General features: G+C 47.8%; 1 protein-coding gene across 2 annotated transcripts in view; it reads right to left on the reverse strand.

The window, feature by feature from the left end:
• Positions 1–15,139, reverse strand: part of ABLIM1 (actin binding LIM protein 1) — a 445,444-nt gene extending 430,305 nt beyond the window's left edge. For both annotated transcript variants that reach the window (XM_033940562.1, XM_033940555.1), the window contains exon 1: positions 14,893–15,139. In XM_033940562.1, the coding sequence (XP_033796453.1) occupies positions 14,893–14,905 (13 nt within the window). In that variant the 5' untranslated portion in view covers positions 14,906–15,139. The remainder of the gene's footprint in view (positions 1–14,892) is intronic.
• Positions 15,140–21,008: the final 5,869 nt, after the last annotated feature.

Here is a 21,008-nt window from a genome sequence, read left to right on the forward strand (position 1 = left end):
CCCTTCTGTCTCCCTGCCTGCCCCCTTTCTTTCTTTCTCCCTACCCTCCACAAAGCCACTGCTGCCACCATCGGGGGAAACAGACCCCAAAGCCACCGCCGTGGCTGCCCCAAGCTCTCTCTGCTTCCCACCGTCGGGACGACCAGCATTCCCCCGACGTCAATTCTGCTGTCGGAGAGGAAGTTCCGCCAGCCAGGCAGCGATTGGCTGGCCTGAACTTCCTCTCCGACGGCAGCCTTAGGGAGGGTGCACAGCCGGCCAGATCCGGACCTGGCCGGCTGTGCACCCCCCTAAGGCTGCACCTGGGGCGGACCTCCCCCCAGCTCCACCCCATTGGTATGCCACTGAAGACGTGGTAGCGGCTCCTCTCACTATCCCCACCTGCGTCGGAAGTGCGTTGGGGATCTTACTATGCAGTCCTCAGTTTCCCACTGCGTATTTTAGTGAGCGACACAAGAAAAATTATGAGTGACGCCAATGAAAATAGTGAGCAATCGCTCATGCGCTCAGCTTAGAGGGAACATTGCCTGTAACCCGTTCTGAGTTCTTTGGGAACAAGGGGATAGAAATTGAATGAATTAAGTAAATAAAAGGAGAGGTTGCAGTTGACGTCCAGGCATTACGGAAACGTAAAGACGCATGTGAGCCTAAGAGGACTCCAAGAATTGCTAATACTTTCAGCATGTCTGATACTTTTTCGCAGCTATTATAGTTTTGCTAAACTGTTTCTTTTCTTATCCATGTTACTGGATATATTTTGGCACTCAGGAAGGGTTACATAATTGGAGGGTTTCTACACACTCTCACAGCAGACGCCCTCTGTTTCTTTCTGAATGGCATCACTGGGCCTGCCAGCGGCTTTGTTTTAAGTGAATGCTCGACTCTCAGGGGAGCCTTTGACTAGTTTGGGGAAAAGGACATGGAGGAATTGTGTGCGTTCAAGTCCCACACTATAAGATTTGTTTATCTGTCCCTAGGGTCTGAGAGGTGCACAAGTTAATACAAGTAAGTTTCCAAAATTAAAGAAGGGAAAGTAACCCAGAGGGGAGAGCTTAGACATACACTTACAGACACACTACTAATATTTATTATTTCTGTAGCGCTAAAAGGCGTACACAGCGCTGTACATTTTAACATACAATAGATAGTCCCTGCTCAGAAGAGCTTACAATTTAGGCAGGAGATTTCAGGGTTGGGGAGATTATAGTGGGTCTAGGTATAGGAAAGCAGTGAGGGGGAGTTAAGAGTTGAAAACAGGTTCAAAAAAGTAGGCCTTTAGCTTGGATTTGAACACTGCCAAGGACGGAGCACGACGTATTGATTCAGGCAGCCTGTTCCAGGCATACGGCGCCGCAAGAAAGAAGGGACGGAGTCTGGAGTTGGCAGTGGAAGAGAAGGGTACAGATAAGAGGGGCTTGCCCGATGAGCGGAGATCATGGGGGGGGGAGCATAGGGGGAGATAAGTGAGGAGAGATATCAGGGGGGCTTCAGGAAAGCACCGTTTCATGCAATCTGTTTTCCAGAAACACAGAACAGGAGAAAACCCTTAATGCAATGGTGGGCTACCTGCAGTCCACCTTTGAATTTTATGTGGCCCCCAAGACCACGGGAAGTATACACATAAAACGTCCATCAGTCAGGGTTTTGGAGATTTTATATATTTTGTATTTTACAAATATTTTCAGAACAGCCACTCTAGCCGTTTGTTTTCTTATTATTAGTGACTTTTTTATTTATTTATCTATCGACCACAGAAGGTTTATGGAGCTTGTGCATTTCCAGTTCTGACATTACGCAATGCTGCAGCTCTCTAGGGGTAGGCCTTAAAGTAACCCTGAACTGTTTCCTCAAAAGTGACACCCTATATACTCGAATATAAGAAGAGATTTGGGGGTAATAAAATGGCCCCAAAATGGGGGTCTTGTCTTATATTTGGGTCAGCCCCCACCCGTCCCCTTCCTGGACTTGTTGCACGCCTCCGCTGGGCCTGCCGCATGACCTGGTGGGCCGGGACAGGATGGATCCCTCCCGTCTCCTGTCCCAGATGAATCTGACAATATTACCTCCCTCCTGTCTTTCCCTGCATACCTTTTTGAATCCCTGGTGGTCCAGTGGTGTACCAGACAGGAGTGAACTTTTTGTGCTCCTGTCCAGCGATGAGCCACTCTCTAAATGGCTGCCGCCAGTTCTCTCGGGACTTGTGAGAATTGGTGGCAGCCATTCAGGGAGCGGATCAGGGCCGGGCAGGAGCGCAGAAAGCTCGCTCCTGCCCGGTACACCATTGGACCACCAGAGATTGAAAAAGGTACGCGAGGCAGGAGGGAAGTAAAAAAATTGTCAGTCAGACGGGACAGGTGACAGGAGGGATCCTTCCTATCCTGGGCTACCACTGGACCGCCAAGTCATAAGGCAGGCTCGGTGGAGGCCTGCAGAACATCAGGAGACAGGAGGACAGGGTTCAGGGCACGGAGGTGGAACAGGGTGCAGTGCCTGTTAGGGAGGGGGGGACAGGGGGGAGAGCTTAGCAGGGCAGGAAGCAAGGGGGGCTGGGTGCAAACCCTGGCAGGGCAGGGCACATGAATATTAAACCCCCGCCCCTAGTTTATATTCAAGTCAACCTTTTTTCCTCCTTTTATTGAGAGGAAAAAGGGTAATTCGACTTATATTTGGATCGTCTTATATTCGAGTATATACGATAAATTGTTTCCCGGTTGAAATGTTCTTTTTCTTCCCAGCAAAAAATAAATACATAAATACATAAGAATTGCAAAATTCTGTCCAGTAAACAGACCCCACTTCCTCTGAGCCTTAGAAACTACTTTAATGATGCTGAATTTCAGCTTGACAGCAACCCAGAGTCCCATATGAATTCTTCGGCCTCCGCTTGCACTCAGCAGATTCTGGACATGCACATTCCTCTTCTAAGTCCCTCTGTTAGAATGTACACAGAAAGAAATGTACTACCACAGAGCGGATCCACTTTAGAATGGCAATTAGGCCCTTCGGGGGGAACTGGGCTCTCCTACTTTTGCATTTCATGTCGCTGGGCCCCTGGGTCTCCCAGTATACCCGAGCTATAACATCCCAGCTCAAGGGATAGTAGCGCCCCAAGTCAACATGTTTGAACAGGCCGCCCTCCCCCCCCAAGTGGTACAGTAAGGGTAGGGAGAACCCAGGGCGGTGGTGTGCCAAAGCTCCTTCCATGCCACCCCCCCCACTCCTCCCCACCCCAACTCCATACTTGCGCTATCTCTTCTCCCCCCCCCCCCCCCCAATACCTCTTAATCTTCACCAGTGCAAGTGGCTTTTCTCCAGCATGCTCCTCGTGCCAGCTTTGGATTTCCCTCTGATGTCACTTCCTGGCCCCTTGATCCGGAAGTGATTCAGAGGTGAACCAGGCTGGCGTGAGCAACAGAGAGGAGAAGTTATTCATGCTAACGAAGTCTACAGAGGTACGGGGTGGGGGGAAGGGATGGCGCAAGCCTGACGTGGTGTGGCGGGGCAGAGAGGTTCCGGCACCCCCACCGACACGGCGCCCGAGGAAAGACTAAAACGGTTAGGGCTCTTCAGCTTGGAAAAAAGACGGCTGAGGGAAAATAGGATTGAAGTCTACAAAATCCTGAGTGGAGTAGAGCGGGTACAAGTGGATCGATTTTTCACTCCATCAAAAATTACAAAGACTAGGAAGCACTCGATGAAGTTATAGGAAAATATTTTTAAAACCAACAGGAGGAAATATTTTTTCACTCAGAGAATAGTTAAGCTCTGGAACGTGTTGCCAGAGGTTGTGGTAAGAGCAGATAGCATAGCTGGTTTTAAGAAAAGTTTGGACAAGTTCCTGGAGGAAAAGTCCATAGTCTGTTATTGCTTGCCCTGGATCAGTAGCATGGAATGTTGCTACTCTTTGGGGTTCCGGAATTTTGCTATTCTTTGAGATTCTGCCTGGAATCTTGACACTCTTTGGGGTTCTAGAATCTTTTGTTACTCTTTGGGATTCTGGAATGTTGCTACTCCGTGGGTTTTGGCCAGGTACCAGGAACCTGGATTGGCCACCGTGAGAACGGGCTACTGGACTTGATGGACCATTGGTCTGACCCAGTAAGGCTATTCTTATGCTCTTATAACAATGTGGTTATGAACAAGAGGGTAAGAGTTAAGATTTAAAAGCAGAATTTGAATAAGGATTGCCATCCTGCCTGGGAGGACTGTAGCTGGCTCTATAGCCCCTTAGCCTTCAATTTGTGAAGGTGAACAGCAGACACCAGGTGAGACCTTTTAGGCTTCATATTCAAAGCCCTTATCCTGATGAACGGCATAGGCCAACGATTATCCTGACAGACCACCCCAGCACTATTATAAACAACTCTATGGTACTGCCTGGGTAGAGGAAGCCTAGAGCAGTAATATTGGAACCAAACAGCCGTCTGGACAAAGTTCTGTCAGCCTCACTATCTTAAAAACAGCAGCACTCGCCACTCTACCCATCTACACTTCTCCCTCCGCATTCGCGGTTTCAATACTCGCGATTATTCGCGGGTTTTATCTTGCTGGCTCCTCCCCCAAATGACGTCTCACCAGCGTCCTCGTGATGCGTGTCACGCTCCGCTCCCCATTTCATCCTTGCCGTTCTGTCACATTACGTCAGTCTAGTTATTCACGTGACTTTTCCCACGGCTCGCCACTACTGCTTGATTCTTACTGCGCTGGCTGCGCTCTGACTTTATGTAAGTCTTGGCTTTACTTTTTTCCATGTTTTAGTCAATCCTGCTTTCACATTGTTTCCTGCCATTTTTGTATGCTATTGACCCCTAGTGTGGTTTTTCTGTATATTTTAACGTTCATTATTGTCTTTTTACTCTTTAGCACACAATATTTTGGATGCAATAACATCTAAAAAGTTATTCACGATTTTTCCATATTCGTGGGTCAGCTCCGCCCCCAACCCCCGCAAATACAGAGGGAGAAGTGTAGAATATCTGAAAGCACCGACTTAAATATTGACCCGTTTGTGTTTCAAGTTTCCATTTATTCGATATACCGCAAATACAACCACAGTTAGGGCCTCTTCTATCAAACTGCGCCAGTGGGTTTCTAGTGCGGGGAGCCGCGCTGCTCCCGACGCTCATAGAGTCCCTATGAGCGTCGGGAGCAGCGCGGGCCATTCAGCGTGGCTCTCTGCGCTAAAAACAGAAGAGGGGGTTAGTCTAAGTGGTTTACAATGATAATACCATATTTGCCGGCGTATAAGACGACTTTTCAGTACCTTAAAATCCTCCCCAAAGTCGGGGGTCGTCTTATACGCCGGGTACTGTTCACATGCCCTAACATCTCCTTCCTTACCTCCTTACGGTGCTTACGGTACTAGTAAACCTGCCGGGACATCAGCGGGGCCATGGCGGGACATCAGTGTGACAAGGGTGCCAGCTCCTTCATCCTGTGCAGCGGGAAGCAGCGGCGCTCTGGCCCCACCCCTTTTCTCTTTACTACGTCTCTCGCACATGCGGCCGTGTGTGGAGTCTAGCCCTTAAGGAAGTGGCGGGGGCGAACAGGAGGCTTTTGAAGGCTTTTAAAGGGAAACTGTCATGCCAGCAAACTTGCTAGGGACTTGCCCGGCACTTGCTCTCTCCCTCTATGTGTTATCTTCCTTCTATCATTGACAGTTTCAGTTTGGTTAACAGTTTAGAAAACAAATAGCATGGCAGCTCCCATGGGTTTATTGTTCTATTCAGCTTTAGTGAATTAATTAAAATTGTTGAAATAAATTCTGATGTTCTTTTAAGTTTTATTTGTTGTGCAGAAGGTGTGCGGAAGAAGGGGTAATCTTATATGGCGAGTATATAACAAACTCTATATTTTAACTGTAAAAGTTGGGGGGTCGTCTTATACGCCGGCAAATACGGTATATTATTAAAAGAAAAAAAAGAAATAAAAATTTAAAAAGGGAGGCAATCAACAAAACAAAAAAATTCAACCAACATACAAAGAAAAATGGGTACGGGGGGGGGGTAAAGAAAGGGGAGGTTACGATAAAAACAAAAAGGTTGAGGAAGGGAAGGGAAGTCACAGCGAAATTCTGCCCAAACAATTAAAGATATAAGCTAAGAAGTCGAGAGGAAAGGGTGATCCATAGAAACGAGTAAAGTAAGGAACAAGGTCAAGAGCGAAAGCAGTCGTTTTGCTAAAGTGCGCTAAGTGCATTATAGTCTATGTACGCATTAGCATTTAGCGTATGCTAAATCGAGTAGCGCACCTTAGTAAAAGAGAGTATGACTTTAATTGCGCCTTAAAAGTGCTTTTACGTGACCCCAAAACTTGTGAGGGGGGGCTGTGATACCCTCGACCCCTGACAGGACTGAGGTGAAGGAGGCCAGTGTTGCATCGCCGGTCTTCCTGGACCTGGTCAGAGATAAGTCACTCTGGACCTTGCCTCGTCCACATCAGAAACCGCATCAGCCCAATAAACCCCGCGCAATCCACTGTCCATCTCTTTGGGGGTGGACCTATAGTGTCAGAGCCGCGAAATATCTTTTCCCTCTAGTCCCCTGTCCAATTCACTTCTCTTCTGCCAACAGAGACTCTAGTTATAGGCAGGTTGCAAAGGTTCTCACAAACAGTCCAAGTATCAGGAAATAGAGAATGACACAGGGACAGATTTTCCCCCGTCCCCGCAGGAATTCATTTTCCCGTCCCGTCCCCGCGAGTCCTTTTCCTGTCCCTGCCGCATTCCTGCAAGCTCCGTCCTCATCTGCACAAGCCCCAAACACTTTAAAATCCTAAGTAGCAACATTCTAGAGCTCAGATTGTGATGTCATAATGCCTCATTCCACCAATGCCTAAGCTCCGTCCTCATCTGCACAAGCCCCAAACACTTTAAAATCCTAAGTAGCAACATTCTAGAGCTCAGATTGTGATGTCATAATGCCTCATTCCACCAATGCCTAAGCTCCGTCCTCATCTGCACAAGCCTCAAACACTTTATAATCCTAAGTAGCAACATTCTAGAGCTCAGACTGTGATGTCATAATGCCTCATTCCACCAATGCCTAAGCTCCGTCCTCATCTGCGGAAGCCTCAAACACTTTTAAAATCATAAGTGTTCGAGGCTTCTGTGTTTAAGGCAGAGCTTTCAGGAATGGGGCAGGGATAGCGACAAAACTTGCAGGGACAGGACAGGGAAATTGACCTCCTGCGGGGACGGGAACAAATTTGTCCTTGTGTCATTCTCTATCAGGAAATAGATTTAGACTCCACTGCACTTGGAACCATTCCAGCTGAACTAGAAGTGGTGGGAGGAGGGTCTTTTATCTGCAGAGGGATAGATAACAGTTTCCTACCCAACAACAATAGATGGAATAGCTCAGGCTGCTGCACAAAAGGAGTCTTTCTAGAAGGCTAGATAAGTGTGACAGGACCACACAGGTTTATTAGTGCTAATTCAACAGTGAGCAGTGAATGGGTAGATCATGCAACAGTTCTGAGGAACACTGAAATGCAACCCAAAGAACACGGCAGGGGCTCTGGTTCCTCATGGGGAAAGGAACTCAAAGCAAGACCTAACCTACAGTATACATATCCAAATGATTTGAACCCTGAGCACACTGATTTCTGTTAGGTTCTTGGAGCCCCGGCTTTCTATCATTCTTGATTATCTGTCCTTGTCCAACCCCCGCCCCCCCCCTCCCCCAACATTCTCTAATTACCAATTCTCCCAGGATGCTTGCGTTAAACAGTACTTAACATTCGCAATTCTGCTTTGATTGAGTTAAATATGTTTTGAGCTCCACCCATCAGGCTTGAATTGGAGACAGATGTGTTGACAAAGTTGCAGAAACACATCATTCATGCTGTACCACTCCTTAACCTTGGGCAAATCAGTCTCTCTGTCCATATCTTCATGTCCTTAAGTACCCGTGACAGGTAATAAACCTGGGCCTTCTCTTAAGCTCCATTCTATAGTCCAGAAGCAACAGCCTGGATCTACAGAAACAATGGGCTAGATTCACTGACCTGTCTTCCGTGGGCAATCCGTGGCCGATCCCAGCGGGCCCGACGAATTCACAAATGGAAAAAATTCAAATGAGGGCAATCGGAGCTGCAACTTTTTTTTTTTTTTTTTTTACTTTTTTATAACCCAGCGAGCCCATGGTTTTAACCTGCTTTAAACCCGCGGGTTAAAACCATGGGCTCGCAGTGCGGGAAAGGACATGAGAGATTCGAGGCGGCATGCAGGAGAAATCCAGGGATGAGCATCGGGGCGGCAGGCAGGAGAGATTCATGGCAGCAGAGAGCAGGGCTTCTATGGAGCTAGAGATTTGGACAGACATTTTTGAATGGTCCCCAGCAGTCACTTCTTGGGTTGATCGGCCAGCCCAGTCGGTTTCTAAAATTTCTTTGGTGAGTCGCGTCCCTGTCTACTTTGCATGCGTATCCCCTCATTTGCATGCACGGATTGGAAGCGGATCGCAGGAGAGGTTAGTGAACCGGGCCCAGGGCAGGATTAATTTGTCGAGGGCCCCTAGGCACACAAGTACACTGGGCTCTCCTGCCCCGCCTCACCCCACCATGCGCCCAGGCGGAAACAGGAAGCTGCGTCAGAGGGAAGTTTTGGGTAAGCAGCACCGCTTGCACAATTACAGTTCCCGTTGCCTTTCTTACCCGCGTTGCTTGCTTGTCTTACTTTCCGTCGATGAGGGGGCTGCGTTGCCGATTGGGGTGGGGCCCACGTTGCCGATCGATGCTGGAGGGGCCCATCGCCGTTTGGAAAAAACAATGTTGATGCCTTCCTTCATCGGGCCCCCCTGACCATTTCGGGCCCTAGGCACCTGCCTACTTGGCCCATTGGTTAATCCTGCCCTGACCGGGCCAGAGGGAAATCGTGTCGCAAAGGGGTCGCAAACCGATCAGTACATGATCAGTTTGCTTAGTGAATCTAGCCCAATGTACTTTTATGGGCTCATCATTTCAGCTAAGTTCATGCAATTTCTGCCCTAATCTATGTAGTCCCACGAGAACTGACGGCAGCCCTTTAGGGAGCGACGCAGGGCCAGGCAGGAGCGCAAAAATCTCACGCCTGCCTTGTGCGCCGCTCTGCCGCAAGGTTTGGAAAGTTGAGTTTTATGGTCTGGCCCATGTGCAAAACGAGCGTTTTGCAGGCAGGATTAAAAAGCTAAACGGGCCGGATAGGGCCCGCGGGCCGGAATTTGCCCGTGTCTGGGATAGGTTAGGAACTGGTTGAGTAGAAAGCAACAGAGGGTAATGGAAAGGGATGTTGCCAGTTTGGCTCTTAGATCTGGGTCTTTTTAACATTTTTGAAGGTTAAGGTCAGCGATCTTCATCATAAGGCCTACGGGGCAGACTTAAAGATCTCGATACATATACTTTGGAGGAAACGCAGGAGAAAGGAGATATGATAGAGACATTGAAATACCTACATGGCATAAATGTGCATGAGGTGAGTCTCTTTCAATTGAAAGGAAGCTCTGGAATGGGGTGAGGGGGTCATAGAATGAAGGTGAAAGGGGATAGATTCAGAAGTAACCTCAGAAAATACTTTTTCACAGAAAAGATGGTGGAGGCAAGAAATGTATCTGAATTCAAGAAAGCTTGGGATAAGTACATTGGATCTGTAAGGGAGAGGGAGAGGACAGTGGATGGCATAGATAGGCAGACTAGATAGAAAATTTAAGGCACAAAGACTATATGGCCTATGTTTCTAGTTCTATTTCATGGTCTAATTACATATGGAAAAAATATTTCAAAAGTCCTTTGTGCTCTTTCTTCAATCTTTATGTCTCTCCCTTGGTTTTCTGTTTCAGTTCAGCAGGAGAAAATACAGTGCTGACATGGAACTTTCTGATAAAAGTGAAAGTTTCCCTGGAATCTAGGAGGTGTCTCCCATTCTTTTTTTTGTGGTGGTGGTGGTGGTCAGGGCTGGATTTAGATGAAAAGAGGCCCTAGGCTATTCCACTTATGAGGCCCTTTCACCTCCCATTTTTAAGTTTGTAAATTACATGAGAGATAATAAAATACATCATTACTGTGATATAGATCAATATGTTAAATGAAACATGTTGTTATTGGTACTAACCTTTATAAAAAACGTGACACGGACAATAAATAAAAAAAAGTCGAGAACACTTATTTGGACATTTATTCTCAGCACCATATATAGTACTTGTAACAATAACTAATCAAACATAACACACAACATTGCCCCTTCCTATGTCCATAGTGCCCCCAGTGCGTCCTTCCTCACCTCACCCCCCTCCGATGCCCGCCTGCCTCCCATCCCCCTTCCATTGAACACCCCCCATGCCATCCTGCCTGCCTGCCTGCCTTCCATCCGCCCTGTCCTGACTGATCCACGTTTTGCCTCTCTCCCCCCGGGGCTGTTTCTGGACTGACGTCTTTCCCTCCCCGAACCTCCTCCCAGGGCGAGAAAAAGAAAGGGAGAAGCCGAGTCGGCGCCCCGTTGCGGACGGAGCCGATTCCGATCCCGAAGCGTAGAATTTCTCCTTATTTTCGGTTCAGTGTTTTAGTGTTCACTGTTTTTAGAATAGTGTAATTTTAATTTTGCTAACAATTTGAATGTAGGCCCCTCTTGATCTTGAGGCCCTAGGCTGAAGCCTAGTTAGCCTATAGGAAAATCCGGCCCTGGTAGTGGTGTCTTCAGCTTAGAGATCTGATCCTAGGATATACTGAGTAGAGAATGACACGGGGACAAATTTTTCCCCATCCCCACAGGAACTCCCCTCCACAAAAAATCTTCAATACAATCGTGTTTTTCCATGCTCACCTTTCTTGGTGTAAAAACTTGAAATGACCTTACTGAAGCGATCAGAACGGAGCCTAAACACACCATATTCCGGAAGAAATTGAAAACTCAGCTATTTGACACTTAATTTAATTTAATTTAATTCTTATATACCGCTAATAACCGTGAGGTTTCTAAGCGGTTTACAAAAATGAATGCATTAAAAGATACAATAAATAAGATAGGTACTCACCTGTATCATCCCCTTCCTCCCTCTCTCCCCCCTACCCTCCCCATCCCTCTCTATAAGTCGCCTTGAGCCTACCTAGGTATGAGTGACGCAGAAATAGAAGATTAGATTAGAACTTAGTTTCCCCGTCCAATCCCCATGAGCTTTATCACTGTTCCTGCCCCTGCCCCTGCCCCATTCCTGTAAGCTCTACCTTAACCGCACAAAACTCGGACACTTATGATTTTAAAGTGTTTGAGGCTTGTGCAGATGAGGACGGAGCTTAGGCATTGGTGGAATGAGGCATTATGACATCACAGTCTGAGCTCTAGAATGTTGCTACTTAGGATTTTAAAGTGTCTGAGGCTTGTGCAGATGAGGACGGAGCTTAGGCATTGGTGGAATGAGGCATTATGACATCACAATCTGAGCTCTAGAATGTTGTTACTTATGATTTTAAAGTGTTTGAGGCTTGTGCAGGAGAGGACAGAGGCAGAGCTTAAGCATTGGTGGAATGAGGCATTGTGACATCACAATCTGAGCTCTAGAATGTTGGTACTTATGATTTTAAAGTGTTTGAGGCTTGTGCAGATAAGGTCGGAGCTTTCAGGAATGGGGCAGGAACAGGAAAAGAACTCGCGGGGATGGGAAAATGAGTCCCCATGGGAACGGGGAAATATTTTCTCCCATGTCATTCTCTAATACTGAGCCTATCAGCATGACACAGATATGGGCTTCAGAATAACATGGAGTGGCCAAAAACCAGCCAAGATCATACCAGTAGAAGGTATCTGTTCAAGTAAACCAACATCCCTGCCTTGCCCCCCCCCCCCCATTACAAACCATGGAGAGAAAGCAAGTGCTAATCCTCAGCCTGCTGAGTCCTGAATGACACAGGATGCTAAGCAGAAAGGCAGCAAGCTTCATGAATATAGCCAAGGCGATAAAGACTGGGGGGGGGGGGGTTACCCAAAAGCAAAAAATTGAAATAGGTGATCATTGGATAAACACAGGGAAAACATCATTTTCCCTGGAGTACCTCAATCTTTCTCATGTTTTCTAGGTTACTACTCCCTCTATTGGACATTGGAGGAATTTCAAGTCTTCTGCCCACGAAAAACAGTGACACCTACACAATTGCAAAAATAACTCATTTTATCTCTGTTTGGCACTGCTACTGCGACCTATTTCTGAGCCATAAACTCTATGAATTGATATTGTGTATTATTTAATGTGCTACGACACACCCTTGGCCATTTTTTAGAAAAATAAAGTCTAGAATGTGTTAGATTCTAAATTAAATTCACCAGCTAATGACACTGTATCAATTTATTTCCTCTGCTCACCCCAGAATCAAGCTAAATTGTTCTTGCTCCTACATACAGTAAAACCTTGGATTGCAAGTGTTTTTCAAGACAGGCAAAACATTTTATTAAATGTTAACTTGATATACAAGCAGAGTCTTGCAATACGAGTACATACAGTATACACGTGTCACATCATCACAACTGAGCCGATGGTTCCTCTCTCTCTGACGCTGCGGGAGTGTAGTGACTGTTCTAAACGAGCGAGGTCTTGCAATACGAGTACATACAGTATACACGCGTCACATCATCACAACTGAGCCGATGGTTCTTCTCTCTCTGACGCTGCGGGAGTGCAGTGACTGTTCTAAACGAGCGAGGTCTTGCAATACGAGTACATACAGTATACACGCGTCACATCATCACAACTGAGCCGATGGTTCTTCTCTTTCTGAAGCTGCGGGAGTGTAGTGACTGTTCTAAACGAGCGAGGTCTTGCAATACGAGTACATACAGTATACACGCGTCACATCATCACAACTGAGCCGATGGTTCTTCTCTCTCTGACGCTGCGGGAGTGCAGTGACTGTTCTAAACGAGCGAGGTCTTGCAATACGAGTACATACAGTATACACGCGTCACATCATCACAACTGAGCCGATGGTTCTTCTCTCTCTGACGCTGCGGGAGTGTAGTGACCATTCGAAATGAGCGAGGTCTTGCAATACGAGTACATACAGTATACACGCGTCACATCATCACAACTGGCCGATGGTTCTTCTCTCTCTGACGCTGCGGGAGTGAAGTGACTGTTCTAAACGAGCAAAGTCTTGCAATACGAATACGTATAGTATTTTGGATTAAAGTTTTTGGGTTGTGGAACCAATCGTCTGAGTTTCCATTATTTCCTATGGGGAAATTCGCTTTGATGTACAAGTGCTTTGGATTACAAGCATGCTTCTGGACCGAATTATGCTCGCAAACCAAGGTTTGACTGTACATTGCTCAGAAAAAAACCAAACAAACAGAACACTTTGGCTGCTGAATGTTTCCTGTTAGTTACTCTATGGAGGAGGGTGAATCTGAAAAAAACACAGTCCGATTCCGACTAAACTGGTTTTGTTCTAAGCTAAGCAGAAGGGATTTGCAAATTATCCCCAAGTTCAGCTGTCAAGCTTGCGAGGGACTGGGTAAAACGAGGATCCGGCGGACGTCTTTTGTAGATTTGCTATAGTTGTCCTTTATCTTTATTTTCCGTTGTTTTTCACCCACACATCCGAGGGGGGGGGGTATATCTTTTGTTTTGGTATTATTCCTGATGGTAATGATGGATGGGGGAGGGAATATTTTATCTTTTGTATAGATACGGATTGATTATAAGTGCTTGGTTGATTATCATTATTTGTATATAAATTGTATTGCACTTTTTGTTGGCATTAAAAACTAAGGTTAAAAAAAAAAAAAAAAGAGGATCCGGAGGACCCCCACGGACCTCGTGGATCTCTACCGCACGTCCTTAAAAATCTGCTTACCTCAGGGGGGGGGGTGAGCGCGCAGGAGTTTAAACAAGAATCCCTGCGGACCCCCGTGCCACGGCCGCTTTCTTTTTAAGGCCGTGCGTGGAGATCCGCGAGGTCCGTGAGATCCTTGTTTTACCCAGTCTCTCCTTTGCGCACCCAAAGTTGTCCAGGCTGAAAATGAGAGCCTCTTTTGCACTTAGGCAGCCACAGAAACCAGGTCTCCTCCAGTTTTAGTGACCCCACCCCGGAGGGATGTTTTCCACAATAAAATCCAACATCCCATTTAGCGTTTTCTTTTTAGACGCCTTGCGCCCGGTATTTTCAGAACTTACAAACATTAATACCACATTTTGAAATGTTTGTGGAGGCCTTTGGGGCTGTCAAATAAAGCGGGACGAAATCCTCCATGCGAATAATAAACGGATAAATAATACGGATGTGCCTAGCCGAGCAATAACAGCGCATTTCTCGGATATAACGCTCTTTTCTCTATACCGGGGTATAGGTGTATCGAGTCAGGGGGTCCGGTGGCAAAGATTTGCGGAGGGGGTGCCCAGGGGCGACTGAGATGGGGAGAAGAGCTGCCGGACCCGGTACCGTCCACGGGTCCCGCAGCCCTGCTCCCAACCACCTCCCGGTTCAGATAAACCCACAGGAGAGGCCGAGTCTTTCCTGAATCGCCCCCCCCCCCGCACTCCAGATCAGTACGAGGCACGGAAAGTGGGGGAGGGGGAAGTCCTGCGGCCACCACACCCCAAAACAAACCAACGACAGGTGGCACCGGGGTTCATTCGCCCGACATCAGGGCAAATGCACGAACTACTGGGAAGGGAGATCCCCCCCCCGATCTAACATGGCTGAAATCCGGGAGCACCTTCAGCCCCCAGTAATCCTGCCTCACCCCCGACCCCCATCCTCTGCATCACCGGGAAGGGAAAATGCCAGCAGGCACCGCACCCCGATCCCGCATCAGGAGCACCGGGAAGGGGAAAGCACCGTCGCTGCCTCCCCCCCCCCGACCCTCCTCTCCGCATTGACAGGTGGATCCGGGCCTGAGCCGGATCGCACGAGTTCCACCGCTCTTACCTTTGGCGGACATGGTGCCGCGATGCCGGGGTCGGGGGCTGCTTCCGGCCCTGCCGCTCTCCCGCCCGCCTCAGTCCGGGGCTGGGAGGAGGATCCGAAGGGAGGCGAAGCCCCGGAGGCGGGGAGGGAACCGCTGAGACCGAGGCTCGGCTGAAATCCCGGAGCTGCCGGACGGGGAGAGGGAGGGAGAGGAGCTGCGGGAGGGAGGGAGAGAAAGGAGCGAAATGATGGGGCAGGAGGGAGTCTGATGCGGAGAAGGAAGGAAAGGGAGGGGCCGGGCCAAGCATTAGGCAAGACTAGGTGGTGGCCTGGGGCGGCCGCAGTCAACCATAAATAGGTTCCTGCATTTTTATAGGATGCTCAGTTTAATTATCAAAACCTTAGGGGGGGGGGGCTGCACTCTAGGCAGGACTGGTCCCAAAGCCCATCAGCAGACTGTATCTTCTTCGGATTTAAGCAGGCTTGGGACCCCCTATAGAAAAGGACTCAGGGCAAATTCCCTATTTGTATCCCCTAATACCAAAGGCTTGAAAGTGAATTAAGGGGGAGTAAAACTGGCTGTTTGCCTCAGGTGCCCAACCCCAGAACAGCTCCTTATGGGGGGAGACGATGATGCAAGAACTTTGGTTTCATAGCCCTACTGCTTCCATGCATTCATCAATTGCCTGTTTTAGGTGTTGGATTGGATTTTTCACTATCATTTCAACTACAAGTTTCCATTGTACGAAATAAAACTATTTTTTTTGCTTGAGGTAGCTAAGTGTGAAGGCAGAGGATCGCATTTGATGTGACAAAGGGGACAATACCAAATTTATACTGCAGAGAACAAAGGTCCAGCAATCTACTTTTGTATTCTGCCACAAAAACTTGATGATATATTCATCAAGACGCCAGGACACCAGTCGATGGCACTTAACAAGCTAGGGTTAGTGAAACCCTACTTTCATGCTCCTCATTGTATGTCTTCTTAGGTGCCATCAACTCGTGCTTGAGTCCTAGCAACTTGATGAATTACAGATCTAAAAAGAGATTGGTTTTGTGCTAGTCCGGAAAGGTCCTCCAGCATCATCCCCATGGTTGTTTCCAACGTGTCCAGCCATCAGTTTGCAGGTCGCCCTCTTCGCCTAGTTCCTTTGATCTTCTCAAACATGATGTCCTTCTCCAATGATCTCTTCTGACAGTATGACCAAAATAAGACAGTCGTAACTTCATCTTTTGGGCTTCTAGTGACATAGCCGGTTTAATCTCTTCCAGAATCGATTTGTAAGTTCTTCCGGCGGTCCACGGCACGCCGAAAATCCTTCTCCAGCACCAAAGCTCCAATGAGTCAATCTTCTTTCTATCTTGTTTCCATAGTGTCTAGCTTTCGCATCCATAATTGACCATTGAGAAAATGAGTGCGTGCACAAGTCTGATCTTCATTTGGAGCGTTATTTCCTTTTTGCCTCTGAATACTTTGTCGAGAGTGCTATTCTGCAGAGTATTTCTTCCCTGCTAGGTGTGTCTTTGTTTACAAATGAAATCCTTTACAACTTCTGTCACCTTCAAGCTCCAAATCTTCATCATTTTCCATGTGCATGATCTTTGTCTTGTTTATGTTCACTTCTAATCCCATGTTATGACTTTCAGCTTTGACTTTTCTCAGTAGATACAGCCAGTGGTGTACCTAGCATATGTGACACCCGGGGCCCATCATTTTTTGACACCCCACCCCCCATCTGTACAAAAAACATGATTTTTAGTAACAAGCCACATGTCACACATGAGTACCTAGGAAAAGGCAGCATCTTACATACTGCAGTGAGCAGTACAACATCAATAAAAACTAAACAAGTACAACATCATTGTAAAACTAAACAAGCCAGACTAGTACAGATCAATCCTGCAGTCAATCCTAACAAAAAACTATGTCTTTTGAACACACAGAACACAGAAAACACCTTTGCCTAGTATGGAATATGTCATCACAAACTAACCCCTCCCCCTTTTACAAAACTGTAGTGTGAATTTTAGCCACGGTGGTAACATCTCTGATGCTCATAGAATTCTGAGCATCAGAGCTGCTACCACCACATCTGGCGCTAAAAAATGCTCCACAATTTTGTAAAAGGGATAAAATAGAAATACATAGACAAAGGTTAAATTGAACCAGTAAGAAGCTGGACTCTGCATACAGTGCACCACAGAAACAGCAACACATGTCTCCTAAAGCAATAAATAAATAGAAAATTTTGTCTTCTATGGTTTCTGCTTTCCTCATAAGAACATAAGAATTGCCTCTGTCGGGTCAGACCGGAGGTCCATCGTGTCCAGCAGTCCGCTCACGCGGCGGCCCCTCAGGTCCAGGACCTGATAGTCCTCCTACCCTAAAACTCTCATACGCTTTTCGCTTATGTCCTGTAGAGTAACCTTCTATCTATACCCTGCAATCCCCTTCGCTTCCAGGAAGTCATCCAGTCCCTTTTTGAAACCCAGTATTGTACTCTGTCCTATTACCTCATTTGGAAGCGTGTTCCAGGTGTCCACCACCCTCTGAGTGAAGAAAAACTTCCTTGCATTCATTTTGAATCTGTCCCCTCTCAGTTTTTCTGAGTGACCTCTTGTTTTTGTTGTCCCCGCTAGTCTGAAGAATCTGTCCCTCTCCACCTTCTCTATGCCTTTCATGATTTTAAACTAAACTAAACTAAACTAAATCTTGGATTTATATACCGCATCATCTCCGCAGATGGAGCTCGACACGGTTTACAAGGTTAGGGAAGAACGGAACTCCAGTGGAATTATATAAGTAAGAGAGGAGAGAGGTTAGGTGTAAGAGTGCCAGGAACGGGACGGGGTTACGTTTTGGAGAAGAGCCAGGTCTTCAGATGCTTACGGAATGGTAGAAGTGGGCTCAAATTGCGGAGAGGGGAAGGGAGACTGTTCCAGAGCTGAGCGATTCTGAAAGGGAGGGAAGAGCCAAGTTTACCAACAAGGGAGATGCCTTTTAAGGAGGGGTAGGATAGTTTTAATTTTTGCGTGGATCTAGTGGAGGTTGGATTTGAGGAGTTCCAGGATAGAGGGATAAGAGGAGGGAGGATACCATGGAGGATTTTATACGTCTGTATCATGTCTCCTCTCAGTCTCCGCTTTTCCAGGGTAAAGAGCCCCAGTTTGTCTAACCTTTCGGCATATGAAAGGTTCTCCATTCTTTTTATCATCCTAGTTGCTCTCCTCTGGACCCTCTCAAGTATCGCCATGTCTTTCTTAAGGTACGGTGACCAGTATTGGACACAGTATTCCAGATGCGGTCGCACCATTGCTCGATACAATGGCAGGATAACCTCCTTCGTTCTGGTATTGATACATTTTTTGATAATACCCAGCATTCTGTTCGCTTTCTTTGAGGCCGCTGCACATTGCGCCGCTGGCTTCATTGTTGTATCTTCTTGTAACTCTTTTCCTTCCATCCACTGTCTGCCGTCTCTCTTCCCCTATATGGCATCTTCTCTCCTTCTATGCCCCTTCCAGAAACTATATGCCTCCCCCTTCCATCTCTCCTTTCACCCCCATTGGTCTGGCATCTCTCTCCTCTCCTTCCCTCTCCCACACCTCTCCTCTGCAATCCCTTTCCCTTTTTCCCCTCATTTTCCTTTTCAATTTATTTTCTGCATCTGTTCTTACTACCCTCTCAACAATGTCCTTTTTTACTGTCTACCTAAAGCTTGCCACCTCTTTCCCTCACCCCTCCAGTGTTTCCATAACTCAATCGTTTTCTCCCCATCATGTGCCCTCCTTTTATTTATCCCCTCCTTCCATCATGTACCCTCTTTCTCCAACCCTTCCATCTAGTACCTTCTCCTCTCTCTGTCCACTTCCATCCAGCGTCTGCTCCCCTCTTTCTCTCCTCCCATTTCCTTCCTGCATTTGCTCCCTTATCTCTCCCATCTGCACTTCCATCCTGCATAGGCTCCCCACTATCATCCAATGTCTGCCCTTTCTTTCGCCATCCACCCCTCTTTAATCAGCATCTGCCCCCTTTCTCTCCCTCCAATATCCTTCCCCCTTATGTCTCTCCCCTTTCTCTGTACATCAATTCTATCAGCACCACCCTTCCATACCACCCTGCCCCCTTTCTTTCCCTCCACCATTCTTCCATTCCAGCAATCCTGCTCCTTTCTCTCCCTTCATGCAGCAAGGTCCCATGATGATTGTAGCTGCTGGCTGCCAGTCCACCCCACTCCGACGTACTTGCTCTGGAGCAGACTCAGCAGCCGCATGCTGGAAGGTCCCGCGATGACTCGTCTGCTGACTCTGCTCCAGAAGAAGTAAGTTACGTCAGAGGGGGTGGACCTGGCAGACGCAGGTAAGTTCCGCAATGACTGTGTCTGCCGGGTCCACCCCCTCCGACGTAACTTACTTCTTCTGGAGAAGAGCCAGCAGACGAGTCAGCGCGGGACCTTCCTGCACTTCAGCACGGCTGCCAACTCTGCTGCAGAGAAAGTAAGTCAGAGGTAACGTGACCATTTATTTTTTTCATCAAAAGGGGACATCTATTAATTGACTGTGTATCCTTTCTTTCATTTCTTTCTTTCTGCACTCAGGCCCAACAATTGTCCCTTTCTATTCCCTCCCTCCTTCCTTCCCATGTCCTTAGTGTCCCCAGTGCCTCTGTCCTGTGTCCATAGTGTCCCCAGTGCCCCCATCCTGTGTCCATAGTGCCCCCAGTGCCTCCTTCCTGTGTCCATAGTGCCCCAGTGCCTCCGTCCCGTGTCCATAGTGCCCCCAGTGCCCCCTTCCCGTGTCCTTAGTGCCCCCAGTGCTTCCTTCTCATGTCCTTAGTGCCTCCGTCCTGTGTCCATAGTGCCCCCAGTGCCTCTGTCTTGTGTCCATAATGCCCCCAGTGCCTCCGTCCTGTGTCCATAGTGCCCCCAGTGCCTCCTTCCTGTGTCCATAGTGCCCCCAGTGCCTCCTTCCTGTGTCCATAAGGCCCCCAGTTCCCTCCTTCCTGTGTCCTTAGTGCCCCCAGTGCCTCCTTCTCATGTCCTTAGTGCCCCCATCCTGTGTCCTTAGTGCCCCCAGTGCCTCCTTCTTGTGTCCATAGTGCCCCCAATGCCTCCTTCCCATGTCCATAGTTCCCCCAGTGCCTCCATCCCGTGTCCATGGTGCCCCCAGTGCCTCCTTCCCGTGTCCATAGTGCCCCCAGTTCCTCTGTCTTGTGTCCATAGTGCCCTCAGTGCCCCCGTCCTGTGTCCTTAGTGCCCCCAGTGTCTCCTTCTTATGTCCCCCCCACTACCTTCCCAGCCTGCCTGTCTACCTATCTCCCTCCCTCCCTGCCACGCTAAAGCCAGCCAGCTTGCCTGCCTACATCCTGCCCTCCCTGCCGCGGAAAAAAAAAAGCACCTCTCCCCTTCCTTTACCCCGGTCTGCGCCGCTGCAATCTTACCTCCCCCCGCCGACAAGAAGTCTTTCCGATGTCAATTCTGATGGAGAGGACGTTCTGGGCCAGCCAATCACTTGCTGGCTGGCTGAGAACGTCCTCTCCGACGTCAGATTTGACGTCGGAAAGACTTCTTGTCGGCGAGGGGAGGTAGGATTATGGCAGCGCGGCCAGGGGAAAGGAAGGGCAGGAGGACCCGGAACTGGCCGGCTGTGCACCCCCCCAAGCCGTGCACCCGGGGCAGATCTTCCCCCCCCTTGGTTTTGCCACTGGATACAGCATGTCTTCGTTGCTGCTAGTGATGAGCGCTGTATCATCTACATAGTGCACAGATTGTTTATATTTTGATCACCACCTTTGAAATCGACACTCTCTTCTTCCAAATTTGCTTTTCTGAAGATGGCTTCGCCGTAAAGGTTGAACAGGTAAGGTGACAGGATTGGAACCCAATCAATGTTGCCATCATTCTGTTCTCACTGCAGTTTTCTGATTTTTAATAAAAGCTCTTTATTAGCTGAGTTACATGTTTGGGTTTTCCCATTTGTGCTAGAGTTCTCCATAGTTTATCATGATCCACACAGTCGAAAGCTTTGCTGTAGTTGATGACGCTCTTCTCCAATATCCATTAAGATTGGCAATAATGATGTACGTACTATGGAACAACTTAACTGGATTTTCAAAAATTTAAGAAGGTATTAAA

The sequence above is a fragment of the Geotrypetes seraphini genome, chromosome 4, assembly GCF_902459505.1.
Source record: "Geotrypetes seraphini chromosome 4, aGeoSer1.1, whole genome shotgun sequence".
Lineage (NCBI taxonomy): Eukaryota > Metazoa > Chordata > Amphibia > Gymnophiona > Dermophiidae > Geotrypetes > Geotrypetes seraphini.